This window comes from Melopsittacus undulatus, chromosome 12 (genome assembly GCF_012275295.1).
Source record: "Melopsittacus undulatus isolate bMelUnd1 chromosome 12, bMelUnd1.mat.Z, whole genome shotgun sequence".
Classification (NCBI taxonomy): domain Eukaryota; kingdom Metazoa; phylum Chordata; class Aves; order Psittaciformes; family Psittaculidae; genus Melopsittacus; species Melopsittacus undulatus.
Window position 1 is genome coordinate 19,174,519 of NC_047538.1, and position 24,598 is coordinate 19,199,116.

At 48.6% G+C, this 24,598-nt stretch overlaps 1 protein-coding gene across 1 annotated transcript; it reads left to right on the plus strand.

Annotated features, from left to right (window-relative positions):
• Window positions 1–132: 132 nt before the first annotated feature.
• On the plus strand, window positions 133–20,905 carry SVOP (SV2 related protein). Its single transcript, XM_034068436.1, has 16 exons — window positions 133–140; window positions 5,620–5,780; window positions 6,919–7,004; window positions 7,201–7,299; window positions 7,962–8,033; window positions 8,226–8,350; window positions 10,501–10,564; window positions 11,748–11,873; window positions 12,820–12,948; window positions 14,224–14,297; window positions 14,601–14,677; window positions 15,779–15,886; window positions 17,311–17,422; window positions 18,389–18,470; window positions 18,703–18,792; window positions 19,400–20,905. Exons 1-16 carry the CDS (start codon window positions 133–135, stop codon window positions 19,604–19,606), a joined length of 1,620 nt encoding a protein of 539 aa, XP_033924327.1. The 3' UTR covers window positions 19,607–20,905.
• Window positions 20,906–24,598: the final 3,693 nt, after the last annotated feature.

The window sequence follows — 24,598 nt, forward strand, 5'->3', positions numbered from 1 at the left end:
GGCCGCGGGCGGCGGAGCGCAGCGGGCACCGGAGCGCCGGAAGTGGCCCGGGGGGGCCGGTTAGAGCTCGGACCACCCCTAGCAACGGGCGGCGGCGGGCGCTGGTCGCTAAGGGACGCTCGGGCCTGCGCCATGAGCCGGTAGCGGTGGTGCCTGGAGACATGTAGGGACAGGGGAACGGCTTTAACCTGCAGAGGGGAGACTGAGCTGAGCTCTTAGGCAGAAGCTGTTCCCTGTGAGGGTGCTGAGGCGCTGGCACAGGGTGCCCAGAGAAGCTGTGGCTGCCCCATCCCTGGCAGTGTTCAAGGCCAGGTTGGACACAGGGGCTTGGAGCAGCTGCTCCAGTGGAAGGGGTCCCTGCCCGTGGCAGGGGTTGGAGCTGGAGGAGCTTTAAGGTCCCTTCCAACCCAAACCAGGCTGGGATTCGATGGTTGAGGGCCCAGCTCCACCTCATGCTATCAGTTTGTTTTTAACGGGTGCACTGTGCAGTTGTGCAGAGCAAGAAGCATTCCAGGAGAGGAGGCACCGGGAGCGCTGCCGGCAGGACTGGCACATGCAGGGTTTGAGTGCACCTCGAGATGGCAGCTGCTGATCCCCTCTGTGGGGCTGGCAGGTAACAGGCTCCTTCCTCACACACGTTAGTGCCAACGACCTTCGATAGCGCAGTGCCTGGTACACACTATATATATATATGTACACACAGTGTCTGTGTGTCCTGGATGAGCCCTGCTGCTGCTCCGCCTGTACCAGAAGCTGGTGGCAAGAGGGGAGCAGTCTGGAGACCAAGGGAGCAGACAGCAGAGGGGTGAGTGGAACTGGGCAGCAGCAAAGAGGAGGATGTGAGGACATAAAGTCATCCCCATGGCTGCAGTGTCTGTGTGCAGTGTACCATCCACACAGCTGCACGTTGAATACACAGGAGAAAGGAACCAGTGTGCCCAGAGGACCCTGTTTAGGAAAGAAGTCATACAGCTGCTGTGTTCTACACCAGGAGGTGAGGCTTGGGCAATGAATGCAAAAGCTAAAAGTCTGCTTGGAAAATGCCATTTTCTACCAAGTTTAGTGGAGAAGCAGCTCAGAGTCTGTGTGAGCTCAGGCTCTGGGCATGAATCTCCCCCTGGAGCTGTGGCACACTGCTCTGATGGGACCTGAGCTCTGCTCCCCTCCAGAACCTCCTGTGCAGTAACTCCTCCCATTGCACGGACTCCATCAGCAGGAGCTTACCCTGTGAATCGGGGCACACCTCTTGGATCGTATCAAGCATTGAGCTATGGTTTCTGTAACCCACATTTTAACATGAATCCTACATCTTGACTCTCAGGAAGGTGGTGCCAGATCAGGTTTGTCTACCAAAGCCTTTTGCTTTATAGTTGCTTAAGGCCAGGCTGACTTTCATTGCGAAGGAGCCCCTCAGCTCCCTTATGGCAACAAATCCCTGGCACAAGGGGGTTCTTCAGCCCAAAGACCTCACCACCCAATTCAAAGAGAAGCAAAAGGTGTGAAACCAGAGCCAGGCTGTTTGTGGAGCCCTGTGTCTCAATGGCAAGAGAGGGGACAGACCAGAAAGCAGAGAGAGGCAGCAAACACTTCCTGGCCATGTTCTCAAAGCTTGTTCTTTGAAAAAGCCTGGGTTTGAAATGGTTTTGAGAATCTATTGCAATGTATGAATGCATTTCATGCAATTAAAATTGGGGTTTATCACACTTTTAGGGTGTTATTATTCAGTGAAAGAGCCCTCATGTGCTGGAGGTACCACACAGTCCTGTGTGATGCACAAGAGATACATGGGCACCTCAAGACAAAGCCACTGTCTGCATGTAGACATCCAGATCCACTCCTAGACACAAACAGTGCATTAAACAATTGTCCTCAGTGTTTTAAAGAAGCTGAAACCTCAGCTGAGTCAGCTGCAAGCTCCTATGGATTTGTCCCGAGCCCCTCTCCAGGTTTCCTGTAGCCCCTTTAGGCACTGGGCGCTCTATGGCCTCTTGCAGCTCACCTGCAGGATCCATCCCAACAACGGGATTTGCTGCCAGAGCCCCCCCGGGAGCGGCTGCATCCCGATCTGCTCAGCTTTGCCCCTTCCCTGCCGGGCTGTGATGCTCTCGGGCTCGCTCCCGCCCATGCGCGGCTGGCACTCGCTGAGCCCCCAAGGGGGCGAGGACCGGCGCTGAGCCGGGAGCCCGGCTGGGAGCCAGCGGGGCAGGGACCGGGACCGGGACAGCGACCGACGGCTGCTGACGGGACACGGCTGGCGGCTGGGCTGAGCCGGGCTGAGCCGTACTGAACCAGGCGGAACCGAGCCGGGCTGAGCCAGACGGAACCGAGACGGGCTGAGCTGGACCGAACCGAGCCGTGCTGAGCCGAACCGAGCCGGACCGAACCGAGCCGTGCCGAGCCGAGCGGAGCCGCCGCCGCCGCCGGCGGAGCTGTCCAGCCGCCTGCTGCAGCCGCAGCCAGCCCCGCCATGCAGGAGCGATGAGAGCAGCGCCCGCAGACGCAGCCCGGCAATGGAGGATGATTTGTTCCAGCTCCGACAGCTGCCGTGAGTAGCGGCGGCAGGGGAACGGGCTGCGGGGGGATCGGGAATCCCGGCGCTCTTCCAGAGCGTTATCCCGAGGCAGCGCCGTAGGCCCCGGGATGCAGGCCGTTTTCCTTGTGCGGCTGCCCGGGTTCAGCATCCCTGGGGCATGCAGGGATCCCTTCGTTATATAAACACACTCAAGCTTCGTTTATTTGCACCAGCTTGGGGGTGGGAGAAATGGGGAGGGGTGGGATAAAACCGTGGGAGCCCCAAAGGGGTTTTTGGGGAGGAAGCATTCCCATTGATTTCAAGGTGGATTGCATCTGTAAATAACGCTGTGCTGGAAAAGGCATCTTCCCAGCTCCCTCCTTCATGCCATGAACTGATGGCAGCTCGGAGCCCTTTTGCAGAGGTGTGTTTGGGGTGAGTACCACCGATATTTGCCCGCTGCATGTCTTGGGGAAACCGACACTGCTGCACCAGGAAGATGCTGGTATTCCCGAGAACTCTCTGCTGTTGGGATGTGGATGCTGGATCTGTGCAGAAAGGTGATAAAAGCCTCTTCACCCCAGCATTTCCTTTCCTCTTCAGGAATGCAAAATGCTGCCTTTAAAAACAGTTCTCCTAATGCTCCATTACCAGGTGCTTTAAAGCATATTCCTATCTATAAATCCTTATATATTAAATATTAATGAGCTCATGTCAATGACGGAGCGAAGTGTCCCATAACATTCCCAATAAGTTGGGGAAAAGGACAGGCTCTCCGGTTGTTTTCAGATCCTGGTCTTGGCTGCTGTCAGCTCAGCAGTGGAAGGAATAAACCAGGAATTCCCGAGGCCATTTTCCCCAGTTCTTATTTTCTTAATAACCCCCAGCAAGCTGTGGGTGTGATGAGATGTAGTCGATGCTCGAGATCCTGCAAACAGATGCAGCTCTCTCCGACATCTCAGCTGCCAGGAATGCTGCAGGGATGGAGCAGTGAATGCCACCAAGTGCTGCTTCCTTCATTTGTGTCAATTTGTCTCATAAACTCCTAAGTGCTGAACGTGTATTTGTGTTTGCTGTGGTGGGGAATGTGGCCGGAGAGCTCTGTGCTCGCATTGCTTTTGGAGTACTTAGAGCTTTCAGGTCAGTCACTTGTGTAGCGTCTGGAGCCACCATCTCCAACATGGTCAGCTCCAAAAGTCCACTTCGAACCCAGAATACAGGGGGGCTGTGATCGGGTGCTTCAGCATCCAGAAGGATTTTATTGGCACCTTTATTTTGCCTCTGGCTTGCAACAGCTGCCAGTGTAGGTTGTATGAATGATTTCCAGGTATATCCCATGGAATGACAGCATTTCAGACCTCCTAAATCCAGGGAAAAGGTGTCCATATCTTCAGTGAGCTTTGCACCCAGCTGCTGGGTTACAGCAATCATCATCCTGTTAAAAACAGTACATCTAGAGAAGTTTGCATCCTGTGTAGTTAAACCAGGCGCTTGGGAAGCCCTTGCAAATAAGACTTGAATGGGACATGGACATTAATTGCTCTTTGTAATAGAAAGGTCATTTGTGGGCAGCCACGTTTCAGTGTGTGCTTGCTGAGAGGGTGTATTCTGTAGGTTGTATGAGGATTGTATCATCAGGTTTAAGGCAGGAGTGATGGTTCCTTGTGTTTGTCCTATAGGGTCAGCAGAAGAAACTCCAAACCACAAGAGCTGGGGTTAAAAACCCAAGAGAATTTAAACTTGAGTTTCTCAATGGAACCAAATAAGAACCTGAAGCCAGAGGAGTTTTTCCTTATCTCTCAAGTGAGTGGAGAGATGCCTGCACACCTCAGTCAGAACCTGACATAAGCCCCAGCTTCGCTGCAGTCAGTGATGCTTTCTTGTTCATCTTGAAGATGCCTGAGGTTTTGTTCTGTGTTCTCCTGTCTGAGACCTTCAAACGTTACCTTAGCAAACACAGTTTGTGGCTCTCTTGTTTGTCTGCCAAGATGTAGAGGCCAGAGAAAAGCTTCCAGTTCTCTGCTGCAGACAGAGCATTGCTAAGTAGCCCAAGGAGTAGTTGTCCCATGCAGGTCTTGCAATGCCCTGTTAGGTGAAAGAATCACCTCAAAGCCAGCAAAGCAGCTTGTTCTAAAGGTGAGAACCTCACCAAATGGTCAATGGGCTGCTCTCTGCATCCAGGTTACTGCCAGGATATCATTAGTGAGGGGGTGCAACTCCCTTGATGGGAGTGGGTTATGGAAATCCTATGTAAATGTGCCAGGACCTGAGGATGCTGGTTTGTATCACTATGGTTGTACCAGACTGCAATCCTGATGACTGGTGGCGGCCAAGACTTCTCTTTGTAACCGAGGGTGACCGAGATGTTCATTCCTCCATCCTCTTGTTCACCACTGGACCAAGGTCCATTTACAGGAACAGATTGCCCAACACTTTGCCCTTATATTGAATATTACTTGTGTCACCAGCGCTTGTAAGAGTGAGTAAGAATTGAGACCTTGCCAAGCAGGAAAAGTCTTTCAGCTCACCCTTACCAATGTCATTCCATTGCTGCAGCTGCACTTGGCAAGGGTGCCGATAGTTTAGTTTTGCTGACCCTTAAACCAAAGGATTAAGCTGCAGTTCAAGAGGCTCTCTGCTACTCTATCACAGAATTAAATGCTCGGGTGTTGGAAGTCAGAAGAAGCAGTAGCAGGACTCACTTTATCTATTCCCAATGAGCTGTGTCACTGAAGTCCAAGGAACTGTCAGTTTCCGAGGTGAGAGTTACACTGATGGGTAAGGAGCAATGGCTTTTAGCTGCCAGAGGGGAGACTGAGCTGAGCTCTTAGGCAGGAGCTCTTCCCTGTGAGGGTGCTGAGGCGCTGGCACAGGGTGCCCAGAGAAGCTGTGGCTGCCCCATCCCTGGCAGTGCTCAAGGCCAGGTTGGACACAGGGGCTTGGAGCAGCTGCTCCAGTGGAAGGGGTCCCTGCCTGTGGCAGGTGTTGGAGCTGGAAGAGCTTTAAGGTCCCTTCAACCCAAACCATTCCATGGTTCTATGCTCACAAACGCAGCTTGACCTGGAAAAGACCAACTGAAGCATGGATCCTTGTTTGTGTGTTCTTAGGGTGGTCAAGTTTCGCCGCACTGGGGAGAGTTCAAGGTCAGATGAGGATGTCATTTCGGGAGAACATGAAGTTCAGATTGAGGGTGTTCGGCCGGAGCTAGAGCCGATCGAGCTGGAGGATGGAGCTGCAGTGCCAAAGGAATTTGCCAACCCGACTGATGGTGAGTAGGTTTCTGTTCTCCTGGGAGGTTTGGCCTCTTCATTGCAGTTGTGTTGCAACCAGGATAATCCACTGGGTTTAGAGGTGTTAAAGATCTCCAGATAGAAGTAGGTAATGATAACAGAGGCAAATTATGTTACACCTGAAAACTATGATTTAATTACCTCTATCTTTGAGGATGCTTCATGTGGTTTGGGTTTATATTAGCAGTAATAGGCCCTTTGAAGGAGTTGTGTGTCCCATTGTCACCTCCTCTTTCATACAGGAGGTTTGATTTAGGCTCCTTTGGAACTGCTCAGAGCTCCTTAAACACTGCCAGGTTTGCACATGGCTCACCTTCAGGGCTGAGCATGAAGCCTCTGCAGTGCTCCTGCCTCCTCCTTGCCTAGAGGACAAGAGGGACAGAATGAATGCACACCCCAGACTCTCTTTGCACCCAGCAGAGCAGTGCTGGCTGCCCTGAAGGCACCAGCGATTCAGAAGAGAAGTGTTGGTTTTCCCTTAGGAATACTAACATTTTGTAGGATGACTGTTCCCGGGGACTCATTTATGGACATATTGATGCAAAAGGAAGCCAGAATAACCTGACAGGAGCTCAGTGACTTTCTCAAAACACTGAGGGCATCAACTCTGCAGTTCTATGTAGACTTTCAGCTGGGACATTGCCCACAGAAGTGCAAGTGATGCTACAGTGGTGCAGAGCTTCAGTGCCCTCATGTGGAATGCCTGGGCTCAAGACACAGACTGGGGCCTTGTGACATCTCTGCTTGGTTTTAGCAGTTAGATTGTGATTGACTTGCTTTGTGGTTTTCCCTATGGCTTTGTGAGGATGTCCAGCTCTAGGCTTTGCTATGTCAAATGTACTCGCTAAACTGCTGGAGGGGTTAAAACATTGAGACTTAGATTGTTTTAGACAACCTGAATGTCAAACTGTACATACCACATATGTGTGTATCATAATGCCTGAAGAACATAGAGCTTTTCTTGTCAGGGAACTGTATAAAGCTGAGAAGCTCTCGGTTATGTATTTGAGATCTCAGTAGAGTGCCCAGTAATTGCATTCACAGCAAATCCTGTCTCAATGAATGGCTCCACAAGGAGAGGAATACACTTCTGCACTGGAACTGTTTTCTTTCCAGACACTTTCCTGGTGGAAGATGCGGTGGAAGCCATTGGATTTGGAAAGTTCCAGTGGAAGCTCTCTGTTATTACTGGATTAGCATGGGCAAGTAATTGTTATCAAAGTCAATTGCATGATTGTCAGTTAGAGAACCTCAGTGTTGCTTCCCTACATCCACTGAACCTGTCCTGTTTCATGTGTGGGGTGGGAATGGCACAGGGCAGAAACAGGGTTAATTTCAAGAAGGTTTATTATTGGCTGCTGTGTCAATCTAATTCTCTTTTCTTTTTCACCTCTCTAGATGGCAGATGCTATGGAAATGATGATTTTAAGTATCCTAGCTCCTCAGCTTCATTGTGAGTGGCGATTACCGAGCTGGCAGGTTGCATTGCTCACATCGGTAGGAAAAATCACTGACAGCTCCTGTATTCTGTAAGGTTTTTGCACTCATTGTTATGCAGACATCATGCTTTGTATCCCAGGGTTAAATCTGTTCATGGCCTTTTGGATTGCCTTTGGTTTGGAAGAATATAGGAGTCCCTTTTGAAAGTCAGAGGTTGAAGAAATGAAACTCAGTAAGAACTGAGGAAATTCTGCAAGTTTGAGGTTCAAAGTTTCATGTAATTGACTCAGACTCATCTGAAAATTCAAATAATTTGATGAATTGAATAAAGATTGGTAAAGTTTTCCATCTTTCTTGAAAGCCTTTCTCTCTCAGCACACTTAATCTTCCATAGACACACCAGGAGCTGTGAGAGAGCACAAGCAATCACTGTTTGGGGGGGATCATCCAATGATCTTTGCAAGCAGAACTCTTATAATCCCACCTCCAAGTAGGATGCTGTGATGTTGGAAACATGCAATGCCCTTAGAGATGAGACAACTAGTCTGGGGACCCTTCTCACAGCATATGCCACTTTAGCTATTGACGCCATTTGTGTTGTGTAAATTGCTACTGTTCAGTAGGTTTAAACCCGTTCAGATCATGTATTCTCTTTGCTGTCGCATGGATATTTGCACTTGCCTTGTGTTTAAGGGGAAGGTTTTTTCTCTGTTTCATAGGTGGTGTTTGTGGGAATGATGTCCAGCTCCACCCTCTGGGGAAACATCTCAGACCAGTATGGGAGGAAAACAGTAAGGCTTCAGCTCCTACTCCAATACATTCTGATGTTTCTAGTGTGGGTATTTCAGTGCATGATGGTGACACATTAAACAGACCAGAATAAACCTCCCATTAAGTAAAGGGAATTTGAGGCTCTGCTTTGCGTTTTGTTACTTTGTGTTGCAGCAGAAACTTATCTCCTCGTGCTTGTTTGTTAAATACAGGGCCTAAAGATCAGCGTCTTATGGACACTCTACTATGGGATCCTCAGTGGTTTCGCACCGGTGTACAGCTGGATCCTGGTGCTGCGGGGCCTGGTGGGCTTTGGGATTGGAGGAGTGCCTCAGTCGTAAGTAAATATTCACAGCCCAGACTTTCTCCTTTCTATCTGTAATGTTAAATTGCAGCCATGTGTCTGTTCAGTTGTCCCAAACCTGATTTATTCTAAGTATTCTGGAACTAATATATTAAACTCTGAGAAGGCTTTGAACCTAATCTGATACATCACTGAGGTGAATCAGATTTACAGGCTTCTGTGCGAACAAGCAGGGCTCCTAACTGTGTGATGTTATATGCCTTTAGTCCTTTTAAGCTTCTCTCATTCCCACATGGTGAAAAGAGAGGCCCAAAGAGCCCAGCTTGAAGTGGGTAAAACACACCAGACAGCTTTTTGTGTCTGTGTCTGCAGGCTGCATTGCTACATCATACAGGCAGAGTCCATAAGGGACAACAAGCTCTTGCTGCAGCAGAGCTTGTGCCCTAAGCTCCACAGGGTAGAGCTGAGCCCTTACTCTGGGTTGTAGAACTGCAGGTTATTGTTCAGTCAGAGCCTGAACTTCCATGTCTGATCCTGAGTGGAATTCCTAACCCACAGAGCCTGAACTTGGAGCACTGAAGATATGTAACGTAAAGATAGCATCAGGGTATTCCTAAATTACTGTGTCAGTCCATTCACTGAAGAGGAGGATCTCTAAGTTTTCCACCTGGAATAAATAGCTCTGTTCTAAGCTTTTAATTATAAATGTAAAGGGAAGAGTACAGCCACTTTCTCTCTATGTAGTCTTTATCCTTATTAATAATGGATGTTTTGCCCCATGGAGGTGCTATTTCAGAATAGTCAGAGTCTAGCTTTGATGGATGGCTCATAGACTTCTTCACAAGACAAGTCAATATCCTGCCTCTCCTATTGCCATTCCCCATCAAAGATTCAGAGCTGAGATGGAACATCACAGCATTATTACTTTTCCTCACTGCTCTCCTGCCCACCTTTAGCAGCTGCACAGGCTGTAACGTGTTTGTACAACAGGGGAGTCCTTTGCCTTCTGCCTGTTGACCAACGGTGAGGCAGGTTCTGCCATGCAGCTCCCACTGAGCACAACTGGAATGGGGCAGGAGAACAACAGAGACAAAGCAATAACACCTTGTACTGCAAACACCTATTAATGATGTTCCACAGAGCCCCTAGTGAACAGCCTCAGCCCAGCCTCTGCTGCTTTACGGAGGGGCAGGTAACACACAAAGGCTGCAGGACTTAATGAGAGACAAAGAAGAGCGGATTCCATCAGTTCCTTGTTCTAACTGTAATACCAATATGGAGTATTCTCTTAAGAAAACAGGTCTGTACAGCGTTAATCAGCTCCTGTTTCCTGCTGCAATGTACAGGGACTGCTCTAGTTTCATTATGTGATTTTGCTTCCTTCTCTTAGCACTGATTTAATAGAATGCTGTGTGCAGCTTTAATGATCTGAGTTCTAGGAAACTACTTGGAGATCAATCCCCCGTTTGTGAAGTTAGCAGGAGTTTTGTCACAGGCATCAAAGAAAGCCTGAGGAGCTCAGGAGCAGGAACAGGATGAGTCAATGGAATGAAAAGAGTAGGAGCAAAGAGCGACCAAGTCTTCCCGGATGGTTTGAAGAAGACAAGAGAGCCTTGGCTGGCTGCTGGTCCTTGTGTTCATCCTTGGGAAACACTCCCAGAGAAGTTGCACTACTCCTTTTTGGCACAGTCATGAAACAAAGGCTCTGCAGAGTGAGAGGATTCCTTTTTGAAGCCCCACAAGAAAAGAATGCAAATGATTTTATACCGGTGACAGGAGCAGACCTTGAATGTCTTGACCGGAGAACAGAAACCTGGCAGTGCAGACTGATGTGAAAGACCCCATCAGTTGGGAAGCCCTGAAGAAACCCTTCACACGGCAAGAGTTTGTGTTGGATGCTGATGGATCACATGGAACGGTTATACTGCCTGTCCCAGGGCACAGCAGGGTTGTGAAAACATGCAGCAAGACCTGCTGCGGTTAGCTAACAGCTTCAGGGTTACAGAATCACACAGAGGGAAATCTGCCCTCCATCACAGTGATGAACCAGAGGGGTTTGTGGTACCACTATGGGCTTGGCAATGTCTTTAAAAGGCAAAGAGCACGTTTGAACCTCTCTGCCTGTGTTGTGCCATTTCTCTCTATGCTAATATGGCATTTCTCTCCATGTTCACTCTTTGCAGGGTAACCTTATATGCCGAATTCCTTCCAATGAAGGCCAGAGCAAAATGCATTTTATTAATAGAGGTGAGCAGTGTGGCTGTGCCCCCAGAGGGACACATTCTGCTGTTGGTTACATCCATTCAATCCTACTGACCAGAAACATCACCCACAGCTGCAGTCAGATCTTGCTTGTCCAAGTGAGTGTGGAGCTGAGGTTCCACCATGCACAAGTGGTAGCTCAGATCCAAAGCAGCATAAAGCATTCATGTAATATTCCACTCTTTGTACCTTGACTTGCAGCCAGTGCTGGGTAAGTTACTGCTGTTTGCACAGGGGCATTTGGGTGTCACCTAATTTCATGGGGAAATGAATCTGAACTCAGTAACGAAGAGTGGAGAACTGACTGTTCAGTAAATGCAGGGCTAAATTCAGCTCCCTGTATTCATTCCAAATGCATCAAAGTCACAGAGAGCAGAATTTTGCCCTATAAATACCTCAAGGCAAAATTCACCACCCTTTAATGAATGGTGGAAGGGACAGGGAACAGTGCTGCTAAAGAGCATCCTTGTGGAAAACCTCTCCAGATTCAAACAGCTTCTCAGTGCAAACACAGTCTCTCAGATACCTGCTGGCAAGGCCTCCATTGGGTTGATTAACACTTCATAAATAGAATTCAGTAGCTGAAATGCTCCTTTCTGTTCTGCCACAGTGTGGCTGCCTCTGAGCAGCCTTGCATTAGAAGTATATTCTGAGGGTTAAATCAAGAGCCAAGTGGGTTCATAATCTAAAGGGGAATAATTCTTTAGATATGGGCAGGATATGCAAGAGGATGCCAGCTCCATTATTTGCTCTGAAGATATCAATTCCTCCTTTCATCTCCAGGCCAAACTCTGTGGCTTTGGTAGCTTGGTTTTGGTAAGCAAAACTAATGCCATAAATCTCACGGTGGTTGCTGGGAATAATACTCAGAGACACATTAATTAATAGTAATTTTCCTGTAGAAACAACATGTGATGAGCCCCTTGCTTATGAGGAGCTCCTGAGAGTTCAACACGAGTGCCTAGAGAAAGAGGATGCTGGGCTTTCAGAAATGAACATTTCAGCTCCTACAGCATTTAACCAAATCCCCTGAAAACAGACTCTGTTTCCATGCAGGGGCCCATGTTTGAAATGTCTCTGGCATTCCCCTGTCCCGTCATGGAATGCTACAACTCAGGAGGCCTGAAGAGCACTTCTCATTTGTGACTGTTTCTCTTCCCCTTGGCAGGTCTTTTGGGCCATAGGGACGGTGTTTGAAGTCCTCCTAGCAGTGGTGGTGATGCCCACGCTTGGCTGGCGCTGGCTTCTCGTCCTTTCTGCCCTCCCTCTTCTGCTCTTCGCTGTCCTGTGTTTTGTAGGTATTCTTTCAAAGACAAAGCCATGTTCCATCACTTCTCTGCCTGATCCTGCAAGCTGACCGAAGGAAATCCAGGCAGTTTTAAGCTCTCTGTTGGTGTCTTTTTTGAAACAGCTGAAATAGTGGCAAAAATGCTGTTGTTTCAACAGGGTGCTACTGAAAACCTCCCAAAGAGAGCTGTGTCTGTGTGATTGTCATTGCTGGAGGACAATGGTGGGCTGGGATTTTGTGAAACTAAGTCAGGCCTGGAAACCTCTCCAGTTTAGTGACTTTGTTTTAACTATGCTCAGTGGAATCAACATCTCATTAAAAGCTGTTGCTATTTCCTTGCTTTGTGTCAAAACCATCACTTTGATGCTTATTAAAGCCACTTAAAAACCCCCATCCAAGTCAGGGGTAAAATCTGCCTAGTGCAGGTCAGGTTCTATACAAGTTAAACCTGAGCATCAGTGCACTGTGAGGTAATACATTTGCCTCAAAGATATGTGACCTTGTCAGGCTGTTAGCAGCTCTGATTGTTCCTCAGTCACTGACATTGTGTTTCAGCCATATCTCCAGTTATGCACCTGCTTGTTGTTAAAAGGAGCTTAAAAAGGAGTTTGGGAATGCCCAGGGCATCTTATCCGGGATGCTTTGCCCTTCCTAATGAGGAGATGTAATGTAAAGAGCCTGCAAAAATGCCTAATGGTTCTTGAGAATAGACCTAAGGTAACAGAAGGGAAAGATTTCAGCCTGGAGTTCTGGTTTCCTGGTGAAAAGGGATTTTGAAGGGTCTTAAAGCCTGCTGAGGAGGTGGCTCTGTGCTCTTAAAGGTTAGCTCTGTAATGCAGTTAGTGCTGGACTCACTGGGCTTTCCCACTGGGAGCCCACAAAGGAACCCCCCAGTGTGTTTATTGCTGTGGTCTTGCCATCCTTGCGCATCTGATCTGCTTTGCTCTCCTAGTGGCTGCCAGAAAGTGCCAGGTATGATGTGTTATCTGGAAATCAAGAGAAAGCAATTGCCACTTTAAAGCGGATAGCAACGGAAAACGGAGCCCCCATGCCTCTGGGAAAACTCATTATTTCCAGGCAGGTATGTACAGGCACGTTAACAGTGTGGGATACAGTGAAACAGTTACATTCATGTGTGTTCTTATAAGCAAATCATCAATGTGAAGTTTAATTGTACTGTCTGAACCGGCAATGAAGAGGGGTTTGTTGGTGCCTTTGCCACAGGGAGGAAGAGTTGGTTTCTCAGTTTTAATTACATGGAAATCCTGAAAGGAAAAAGGACCTTTAAAGTGGGTATTGATGTTCTTTAACCTCACTCTGAGCCCTGATGATTAAAGAAAACCAAACCTTGAGGCTGCCAAAGAGCTCGGATCAGAATTCCAAGATCTGAACTCCCGAGACAAGCTGCAATTTGACTCTTGAGCTTGTTTTTAATCTGATCCTGATGTTCTGCAGTGGGAGAGCTGCAAGTTCCTACTGCATGGAGTGATTCAGGCTGTTGCTTCCAAGCTGCATGTAACTGTATGAATTCATTGGGGTCTTTTTCCTTTCAGCTTTACATGGCCAACTTTTCAGCACCCCATCACCACACAAAGCATCTTCACAGAACAGAGACTTCTATAGGAAAAGAAAGTTACAAAGTTGGCCCATGAGGGAGGGCAGCAGAGGAAAACCTGTAGATTTGAATGAGAGCAGACCCATAAAGCTAGGCAGGAGCCTGCATCTTACTAAGCAGAGATGGAGGTCTGCTTTTCTAAGGGCTGGATCAGGGAGGATTTGAGCTCTTGGGTGTTTCACAGAGGCTTGGTTCAGTGATGGTGATGCCAATGCCGATGGGCTCTGCAGGAACAGGGGCCAAGCTTGGGATGGTTTCGTTTTCAGGGTGGGGTGGGAAAGTGCTTTTCCTTAACCACAAGTCTATGGGCTGTGCCCTCCACTCAGTTCCACAGGGGGCTGCTCACAGGAGGGCTGCTTGTGCCTCCTCACTGCCTTCCCCTGGATGGGAAGCCCTGAGGGGCTGTTCTCATGTACAGGAGCTGGCCCTGGGCCGCATGAATCCCATCAGCTGTGCATTGGCCCTGCTCTTTGCAGCCCCACCTTGTTGGGACAGGCTCCTTGGGGAGGAGTAGTGTGTGCCCTGTGCATGAATTGGTTCTGGTATTGTTCTGCTCCTAGAGAATTCCCCTAGGCAGAGGAATTCTTTACTTGGATCCCAGCTCCAGTGTGGCTCTCTCTATGGCTACACTCATCCTGAGATGCAGTGCGTAGGACTGTGTGTTGTGTTATCCCTTGCCTCATCCTCCAGTCCAGGACCAGTGAGTGGCCTGACCCTCTGTCTTCTGCTTCTTTTTAACAGGAAGACCGAGGGAAAATGAGGGACCTTTTTACACCCCATTTTAGATGGACCACGTTGTTACTCTGGTTTATATGGTAAGAAGAGATATAAATGGCCCAGTGCCAGCACAATTCTAAATGGTTTTTTAATGGAGGTATTTTACAGCATCACTAAAATACAGCTAAAAAACCCCAACCTGTATTGATTTGTGATTTATAAACCCACCCATCAGTAGCATTCCCAATCTAATTGCCCTGTCGGTTTCTAAATGCTAAGAGGAAATAGCTTTGAGGTAGCACTTAAGTGAGAGTCCTCACACAGTGGGTTCAATTGTGATTCATGGTGTTTCCTATAGGCTTGGCCAGCTTAGACTTCCTCTCTTGTTTTCTTCCTTGCAGGTTTTCCAATGCTTTTTCATATTATGGGTTAGTTTTATTAACTACAGAGTTCTTCCAAGCAGGAGACGTCTGCAGCAGTGAGTACTGCTCCATCCTTATCTTAAACATACCCTGCTCCGTGGTGGAATGGCTTTTAGCAGATCCCTTTCTGCTGTGTGGAAAGGATAGTGGCTCCCAGCTGGAATTGTAAGGGATCTGCTTAAAGGTTTGCTTGTTTTAAACACTTCTGATGGGGCCTCTTCCTCATCCCCTGCACATTGCAGAGGGGTCCTGCAGTCTCTGGGAGCCCAAAGTGTAAAGCAGGAAGAGAACCTTCAAGGGAGCCCTGTTAGCAAAGTATCTTTCTTCTTGAGAAAGAAGCATTGCAATAAAGGTAAGGTTCCAGATTTGAGAGGCCTCATTAGCTCAGAGAGAGCTGCTGTGGAACTCCCAGCTCCTCAAGATGGGAAGAAAGGTGATGGTGGGGAAGCATTGCCCTTTTGCAACAGGTTTTTGTAGTCAAAAGAGACTAAAAGTGCTTTGGCTGCATTAAGAAGAGGCTGGAAGAGTCTGAGCCCCCAGGGGAGGTGTGATTGTGTCCACAACACTTGTAATTAGTGAAGGCTGTCTGATAGCTGGAAAATTACAGGAAGAGAAGGGATAGTATTGGGAAAAGACACAATCCCAAGCTTGAAGCCCCGTGTGTTGCCTATTGGAGAGGTCTGGCTCTGGTCAGCCTCCACAAAGGAGTATGCATCCATTAAAGATACTTGGTTTTACAGAGACACACTATTATTGAGTGTGGGTGTTAACATCCCATTTTGTGCAGGGATAAACTGAATTAGTGATGTTAATTCTGTCCATTGTCATGAGCTCTGGACTGAAAACTACCTGAGCCCGTAGAGCTGGTGAGGAAGGGTGAGCTTTCATTGTGACAGTGCTGGCTGCAGAGGAGTCACATCCTACCACAAGTGCTATTAGAAACTGTTCAGGTTCAGCTGTATCCTCCAGGTAGAACACCCATGCTGTGCAGCAGGGTCTTGTCAGTACATCCCTTCTGTGTAATACATCCCTTCTATGTACATCCCTTGTCAGCAGTAAGAGTGATAAAGCCAAAGCAGGAGCAAAGGAAGGTAAGCAGAGAAGAGGTTACTTCAAAGTACATGAAGTGCTTGGTTTGTTCCTTTTTCTTCCCACAGTATCCAGTAAAAGGAAAGAAGTTCAGGCCAAGTGCAGCCTGACCTGTGAGTACCTGACAGAGGAGGACTACACTGACCTGCTCTGGACAACCCTGTCCGAATTCCCTGGTGAGTGGCAATAGGAAGCACTGGTTCTTCACTGCCAGTGGCTCCGTGTGATTGGAATGGGCTCTGGAACAAGCAGGGAAATGGGTTCTTCTCTCTGGCCTAATGCCAGGGTATCTCCCGCAGCACTGGAGCTCCTTGCTTGGACTACTTGATAACGCAGTAGCTGTGGCCCTGTGTGATCCCTACAGATAAAATCACTAGTAATTGCTTTGTGAAGCCATGATGGCCCATCTGACTATGGATCCCACCCAAACAAGAGATCAGGAATTCAGAGGAAGAACAACAATTAAATCAAAGGGGCAGAATCACTTGAGCTTCTGTCCATAAGTGACTTTCCAGAACTATTTTAAAGGGATCATTGTGAATCAATGCAGAACTTGCTCCCAGAGTCCATCTCAGTCCTGACCTCCAGTTGATTTCAGTGAGTGTCAATGGACAGTCTGACAGACAATAAGTACCCACAGGCTCTTCAGATGTAGAGGGTGATCTCTCAGTGTTAATCTGTCTGAAATAATACTGTGAGGCAATGGCCAGGTGATTTTCACTGTTCTAGGTTATAGTTTCAGCTCAAAGAGAAGCCATTTAACTGGTGAAGAGTCATAAGTCTATGATGAATATGCATAATTGCTACTTAACAAGGGAGGACTGTCCTGCACAGCAGTCATTCAGGGAAGGATGTCAATGGACAGTGGACAGAAAGAGGGTATGTACACTTGGACTGATGCTATAGCTGACAGGACTGATTTGCCCCTGATACATACTAAGATAAGAGAAACATTACCAGGGATACCTCTGGATATGACACTGGAAACTCTGCTGCTTGAATTATCCCTGCGCTTGCTGCACATCTGCTTTTAAAGGGATCTGGAAAAGTTGTGTAAGAGCGAATAGTGACCAGTGTGAGACTTAGAGAGCTTGGTGTTCCCTTTATCAAAGAGCAGGTGAGAAACAATTTGATGGCAGCATGTAAATAACACAGGAGAGAAAATGCTAAGTTGTAAAGAGCCCTTAAATCTGGAAGTAGGAGGATTTAGTAGGGAACGATGCTCAGACGCTGAACAAAAGGTATTCCAATGAGACAGAAAGCAGGCACGTTGGCACTCATTTTGGTAACCACTGCAACAGGCAGTGGTTAACACATGTCAGAGTTGATTGCTCGCTCCTATATCAGCCTGTAGCCCATGAGTATGTGGATGTGTGGACCAGTGGGGATGTGAACATGAAACAAGACTCACAGAGCTTCTGTTTGCATGTGGTCCCAATAGCTGGAGCAATCCATTGGCAAAGCTTTGCCTGATGCCTCTGCTGGCAAAGTGCCTTAAAGAAAGAGAGAGCAACATTCCCAACCTGAAGTAGCCAGCCTATGTGAAAAGCTATCTCCATTCCCACCTCTACTCCCTTCCCAACCTTGTGTCCTTCCACAGGTGTGTTAGTGACACTATGGATCATTGATCGGATAGGCCGCAAGAAAACCATGGCCCTGTCCTTTGTTGTCTTCTCGCTTTGCAGCCTTCTGCTGTTTCTCTGCGTTGGAAGGTAAGGAAAACCCAATGAGCAATGGCTCTATCCGATTCATCTGTGTTCTCTCCTGGTTAGGGCAGAAGTGGTGCTTTGCAAAGCCGTGAGGTGGTGCTCGACTGGAGGAAGCATTAAGGATGGTGTTAGGTTTTCTCACCACTGTGGAAGGAAACTAAAAGAAGCAGGAGAGAGGAAATCCTTCTCTATAGTCTTTCAGACAGAGCAATCCAAAGGGCAAAATGAGAGCTTGTGTCTGAATAGGAGGTAACCATTGGACAACTTGAAATCAGATCTGACGTCATGAGCCTGGGGAGCTGGTTCATGCACTGCTCTCTGCCATTCATTACCTGTGCTTGCCCAGGCTGCCTGGACCTCATTACCAGGGCAGTGCTTCACAGCCAAGCCCAGCCTCTGCTCCCATTCAGCTGCTCTGACTGCACCTGGCCTTGATGCCACATGCATGTGACAGTGTCTGTACCTCGGGACTGATGGACAAGGAAATGACCTGGCAGCCAGAGGAGAGCTCCATGGTTTTAAACCTGTTCAGGCACTGGACAGAAACCCTGGAATAAGAAACCTCACAAAGTCACAAATACCCAGGCAGTCTGGAGGTTCGTGTCTTTGAAATAGCTTCTAAGCTGCACTCCCATTGCCTTTTCCTGTGTGCCATCTTTTTGTTAGCACCATTCATAACACAGAATGTGGTTTTCTCATTTAGCTATGTTTAGGGGTTTGCTGCTAATTTCCATAGGCCACAGCTGTCAGGAAGAGCGGATGCACTTGGTGAACTGCTCTGCCTGTGGGAATGCAGATTATTTGGCATCATTGTTGTATGGAAGGTTCAGACACAAACACAAAGGGTTCATTAAAACCCAAATGAAGTCGTTCTAAGCAATTGAGAGGTTTTATTGCACTTGCCTCCAAGTTAAACAAACAGATTGTCCAGAACCATCCCAAACACTGCTCTCCTTTTTGTTCTCACAGAAACGTCCTTACTGTGCTGCTCTTCATTGCAAGAGCTTTTATTTCAGGAGGATTTCAGGCTGCTTATGTTTACACCCCGGAGGTAAGGAGGCTGCTTTTGTAATGAGAATGTTGCAGGGGAGGGAGACCGTGGTGGGAAAGTCATTTTGTCTGCCCTCTTCACAATGGACCATGCCCCAGGTACGAGCTGGTGATCTCATGGTCTTTGTCTAACAGAACTCACTGTAGTTCCACTTACTGAGTTCCACTGATTCAGGAGGCTGGAGAGAAGAGAACTTCCCACTGGTGTTAATGGACTGGTGCTTTGTTCACAGGTTTATCCAACAGCCACGCGTGCGCTGGGGCTGGGGACATGCAGTGGAATGGCCCGAGTGGGAGCCCTCATCACCCCCTTCATTGCACAGGTAAAAACCCTTCTCCTGGGTCCCAAGGCAGAGGAAGGTGAGGGGGAGGCAGCTGTTCTGCTGCAGGAGCCAACCAAGGGCGAACCGTGCGTGATGCGTTAAAGCAGGGCTGTTGTTGCCTGATCCTTGAGGACAGTTCAGGCTCATCCCTGGATTTGCCTCCTCCTCCATTGCTCTGCATGTTGGGGCTGAATAAGCAAGCAGGAGGCTGCAGGATGGATGTAAGGACACCTTGGAAGCCAGCACCTGGCCATGGGATTCATGAGAGGCAGGGAGTTCCTGTGTGTGGTGCAATGCCACCTTCCTCTTGGGATTCCAGGCTGAGGTCCTGGAGGGTACAAACCTTCAGGGGATGTGGTAGGAGCTAGAGAGGGGTTTGGGGGATTTGCTTAAATCCTGCTTAATGTGTAAGGGCAGCAGCAGCTCACGGCACTGGTTTGTCAGTGTTTAATATCCACGTGTAATCACCGAGGAAAGGCAGTCTGGAGCAGTGCGTGTTAAACATGCTGCCAATGCTGTAATTAAACCTCTGCTGCCACCTCAGTGTCTCTGCTTCTGTGACAGGACCCAGGGGAGCTGGTTTCTATCTTCTGCCTTTTTCCTGCAGGTGATGTTGGAATCTTCAGTCTATTTAACACTGGTGGTTTACAGTGGATGCTGCCTGTTGGCTGCTGTGGCTTCCTGCTTCTTGCCCATTGAAACCAAAGGCCGTGGCTTACAGGAGTCCAGCCAGAGGGAATGGGGACAGGAGATGGTTGGGAGAGGATCTCAGTCACCAGGGGTCACCAGGTCTAACTCTGGATCACAGGAATGATGGGACATGGAAACCTGCCGGAGGAATGGATGATCTGAGCAAGTTCTTTCACACAAAACCCAACCCTGCAGCGTTGGAAGCTGAGCATCCTGTCACTGCCAATGTCGTGTCAAACTGCAGGAGCCTTGGGGTTCAACCCAAGCCAGTTGTGTCTCTGCTGCTCTTTGCTCACACTCATAAAGACTTCAGTGTTGAGAGGTGTTTGATCCAGATACTGTTTGAAGTTTAGCAGGAAGGGGTTTTTTTAAGTCCGTTGTGCTTGCATGGTCAGCTCTTCAGCTTACAATGTCCCGTGTCAAGCAAATAGCCAACTGAATGCAACTCAGTATAAGCTGTAATTAAAATCATGTACTCTTGATGCCTAAAAACCAAAAGGTTAATATTTATTGTGTCCCTGCCATAGCACACGGTGGATTCCATACACTACAGAATAGGGTTTATGAGTTAGATGCCTGCCTTGCACTTTCTAGCCATCGCTACCACCGTGTGACAACGGCACACCAACCAATGCATCCTAGTTCCTTGGGAATGAAGCACTGATTGCTTGGAATCTGTTTCCTGGATGTTTCCCCCATCCGAGGCAGGCAGATGGAGTCAGTGAGGAGCGGTGTTTGTCATGGAGATGGAACCTTACAGAAGTGATGTAAATCCTCCCGGCTTGGAGCACTGTTTGACTTCTCCACCAGAAACATTGAGCACTCTGTGTGTTGCTTGGTGAAGACCCTTCAGCTGCCCTGGTGTCTCTTTGGGTGTGGAGGTGCACGCTGTGGTCTTCTGCATGGGTCCAGGTGTGTCCCTGAGTGTGTGCTCGCAGTGGTGTAGCCCAAAGCTGTGATGAACCACCCCAGCCTGACAGCAGCCCGAGGGAGCTGCTTTCATGGGTCTCCCAGCAGAAGGTGGCCTTAGGGCAGCTGGGCAGGACTTCTTGGTAGCTGTGGATTGTACCTTAATGTCAAGCTGGTGTTGAAATGAATCAAGAGCATGGGATGAGTCAAGGTGCAGTCAAGCTTAGATGAGGAACTTCATCAGGTGTAGCTCCTCAAGGCTGATGGTCAGGGAATATAACAGCGTTCAGGTGGGGAGGAGTTTGTCTTTGTCAGAAGCCTCTGACTGTGCAGGAGGTCAGATCTCTGTGGCTGTGTGTGGGGAAGCTGTGACCTGTCTCATCCCTGTCTCAGTTTGTGTCCAGGATTCCAGGCTCCGGCATACACAACCAAACGTGAGTGAGATGGTCTAGATGTGAATCACTAGGCTGTGGGATGCAATACACTTCTATAGTGCTCAGTTGTCTCATGTAAACACAGCGTGAACCAGGTTTCTGCACAGTGGAATATTTTGGGAACCAGGCCCCTTTTGTGGGGGGTGACTGAGGCCGTGTCTGGGTGCGATACCAACGGGCACAATTGGGGTCCATTTTTCCCTTGCACTGCAGTACGATGCTCTGGGATGTGTTAGGCTGTTACAGCACTGCAGGGAAATGAGAAGTAGGCAATTCCTCAAAGGAACTGAGGAACCCCAGAGTAATAAACAGAGGCCAAAGAGGTTGTTGATGCTCTGTGTGGGTTACCCTGTGCCGAGAAGGGCTGAAGTTTGCTAAGGCACAACGGTGCCTGTCCATTCATCTCCTGCAGCGACAGACTCCAGGGGCACTTGGTCCGAACACCAAACTTCCCTTTCCTCAGTACCAGGGAAATGCAGTTCTGCTCCTGGGGGAACCTGCTTTAAATGTGGCTGATAGAAACACAGCCTGTGTCCATGGCTGCTCTCTGTGCTGGTGCTCTCTGTCCCTGCTGGCTCTGTGTGTGCTCAGTCTCCAGCTCAGCCCTGCAGCTGTTACCAAGCGCCTTTAGTTAACGTTCTGCTTCTCCACTGTTAATCTTCACACATCACTTTGGGTTTTGGAGGCAATATTCCACAGTTCAAAGGACTGCATGGCAGTGGCCTTCAGAGTGTGCACTCAGAGAGCTTTAGGTGAAGCACACACAGCTCATACATTTGCACATGTGTATGCTTCAGATTAAACATTTCCAGGTAAAGCTTTATAGGTGATGAGAAACCTTTGGGTGCTGTTGAGTGGTTCGGTTTTAACCTGTGACATTTACAGTATTAAAAATAACTGAAGGTATTTTTGCTTTTCACTTTGTACGAATTCTGCATTGAAAATGTATTTAATAAGTGCCAAGATTGGTCCTGCTGCAACATCTTCATATGCTGGGTCTTTGGTTGAGAGACAGGGACACCTAAAGCAGGATCCAAAGCTCACTGAGGCCTGGGACAGTCTCCCATGGATGCCTGTGGGCTCTGGATGAGCTGAGCAGGGTGGTCAGGAGCCTGCCACAGCTCATCAAACAGGTTCTGCAGGTCCCTGTGTGTTATTGATAACGGGAGGATGTTTTGGATCGTTCACTGGAAAACTGGCGAGCATTTGGGATTGTACACAATAGCCTATAAATAACCACAGGTCATATTTTGTTAATATGGCAACACCAGTGATGTACATAAGACGCTTCCAAAGATCGTTTTACACACTGTTGAGTATTTTTCACTGATGAATTACTATAGCTTGTGCATTTAAAACAATGAAGGGAGATCCTTGTGAATTCCAATAGAGAGCAAACAGAAGGGGGGGGTGTGTCAGGGATTCACTGAGTGTCTGACGCATTCACATCCAGAGCTGGTGTGGGGACAGGAATCTCCCAGTGTGCTTTGATGGAAGGATTTGTCATTCCTCAAGAACACCAAATGTTTCCCGGGGTCTGAATGGACTCTTTCTAAGCTGGATACATTTTGATGTTGAAGAACTTTGTGTATTGGAAGCTCCTTGTAAAATACTCCTCCTGTTCCCAGGTTACGTGACCCTGGAGAGTTGAATTCCACACTGGCTATTTTCTGTTGAACAAATAAATAGCTTTTCCAGTAAAGAGGCTTTGGGCTGGTCTGTGCAAGGTCAGCAGCTTCCCCACTTCCTTGCCTTCATGTTGAGACCCATCTTGTGCGAGGGCTCAGTGCTCTGCGGCCCCAACTCCTCTGTGTGTTTGGCCATCAAGTCATAGGAAGCACAAGTAACCTCCCTGATAACTACACCTGAACATTCCCTTGCTTACTTACCTACAGGTCTTTAGTTGCTTCCTGTGTTTCAGCTGGTTTGGACAATAAGAACCGATCCATTGGGCTGCTTGCCTATGGGGAAGTTCTAGTGATGCCTTTAATGCCATGCAGCTCCGCGTGTGCCTGCGTCTTGGGGCAGGGAGGTTTCCTTCTGGTTATTTACCCTTTAATGTCAGCTTCTCTTTCACCCATCTCATTCCTATAAAACCCAGTCAAGCACATCCCCCTCTCCGTGTTCCTCTGCCCTTTGAATAATACTCTTATACTGATGTCTATTGCAAGCACGAGGTTGCTGCTGACCCGGTGACGAAGGAGCTGCACGTGCTTTGCACACTAATGCAGCGCCTTCTCATCGCCCTGTGCATTCATCTTCCTTGTGCAGCCCTGACAGACCTCTGGGATGAAGCCTCATATTCCTGGGAATGGAAGGAGTCAGTAAGTGCGGAAGGGTTTGTATCCTGGAGCAATACTGAGGGAGAGGCTTTGTTCTTTTGGCCTCCTTGGGCACTTCTAAAGCTCGCTCTGTTTTCCCGAATGCTGGAGCTGCTCTTTGCTTACTGAGGGTAACTTTGCTGGTACTTGATGTGTTTCCAGCTGTGTTCTGGGTCCCAGGCGAGTGCTGTTGGGAGCTGGCAGTGCACAAAATCTGCTGATGCTGGAGCCGGTTGGTGCTGTCAAGGAACCCTGTGCAGCAGCTGCATCCTGCTGCCTCCTTCACCTCTCCTGTGCCACAGAGCTGGACCTCAATCATGGCTCTTCACTCCCACCACATCCCACCTATGGCTGCCACCAGTGTAAGACCTTTTCCATTGCTTTGCCCTCAGAACAGAGCAATTGGGTGAGCTACACCAGCAAGTCCCACCCATTTCTGTCCAGGACTGGGTTCTGCATAGACCGGATGCCATTAACCACCAATACCTCATGTTCCATGGTGCTATTCCAGGCCCATTGGTCTGTTTGGAATCTAGAGTGATGTCTCTTCCTCCTGCAGGATGAAATCTTCAGGAAAAATGCATGTGGAGACATGGAATGAAGATCTCCAGGCATGTTTTCATGGAATGAGCATTTCCAGCACTATCCATGGCATCATTAAGAAGAGACTGCTTCACACATGAGGTATTTGAACATTACTTTTATTGTGCACACCTATGGAACTGTGGCCTCTCAGGAAACAAGCACAATCAGCCTGCACAGAAAATCACTCGGGAATCAGTTCTGTTTGTGTTCTAGGGTCAGACCCTCCTGGAGCAGTCCCCATCCCTTTGGGAAGCACTGAGGCAGCTTCAGTCCCACAGTGGGAAGAAATGAGAAACTGAAGAGCCCATGGGAGTTTTAGGGCTGAGAACAGCTGCTTTGGGTTTGCTCCTGCTATATATAGAGCCTGGCAAGCACACAGGGCTGGGATGTGTTGCTTTTGTTGCTAAAAACATCCTTTGGGAAGCCCATTTTAGGCAACTGCTGCTGTCTGTTGCCAGCAACACTAACCAGGTGCTGTGGGCCTGTGCTCCCTGTCCTGGCTCGAGAAGCCATTGTAAGTGCAGCATGTGCTTGAGGAGCTGTGGGTACTTCCCAGGGCTTCTTCCTCCTAAGGAGCTTTTGGCTCCTGGGGGAAGCTTGCAAATATGATTACACACTGGGTGTTGGAGCAGGCACTGGAGCCAGGCACTGGAGCCAGGCACTGGAGCCAGGCACTGGAGCAGGCACTGGAGCAGGCACTGGAGCAGGCACTGGAGCAGGCACTGGAGCAGGCACAGGCTCCATTTCAGATCCTGCCCCATCATGCAGGTGAGCTGCAGGAGGGTCAGGATTCCACCTGAACCCTGCCTGCCCTTTGCAGACTGATTCCAGGACACAAGTGCACTGCGGACCAGGAGATTAGGCCAT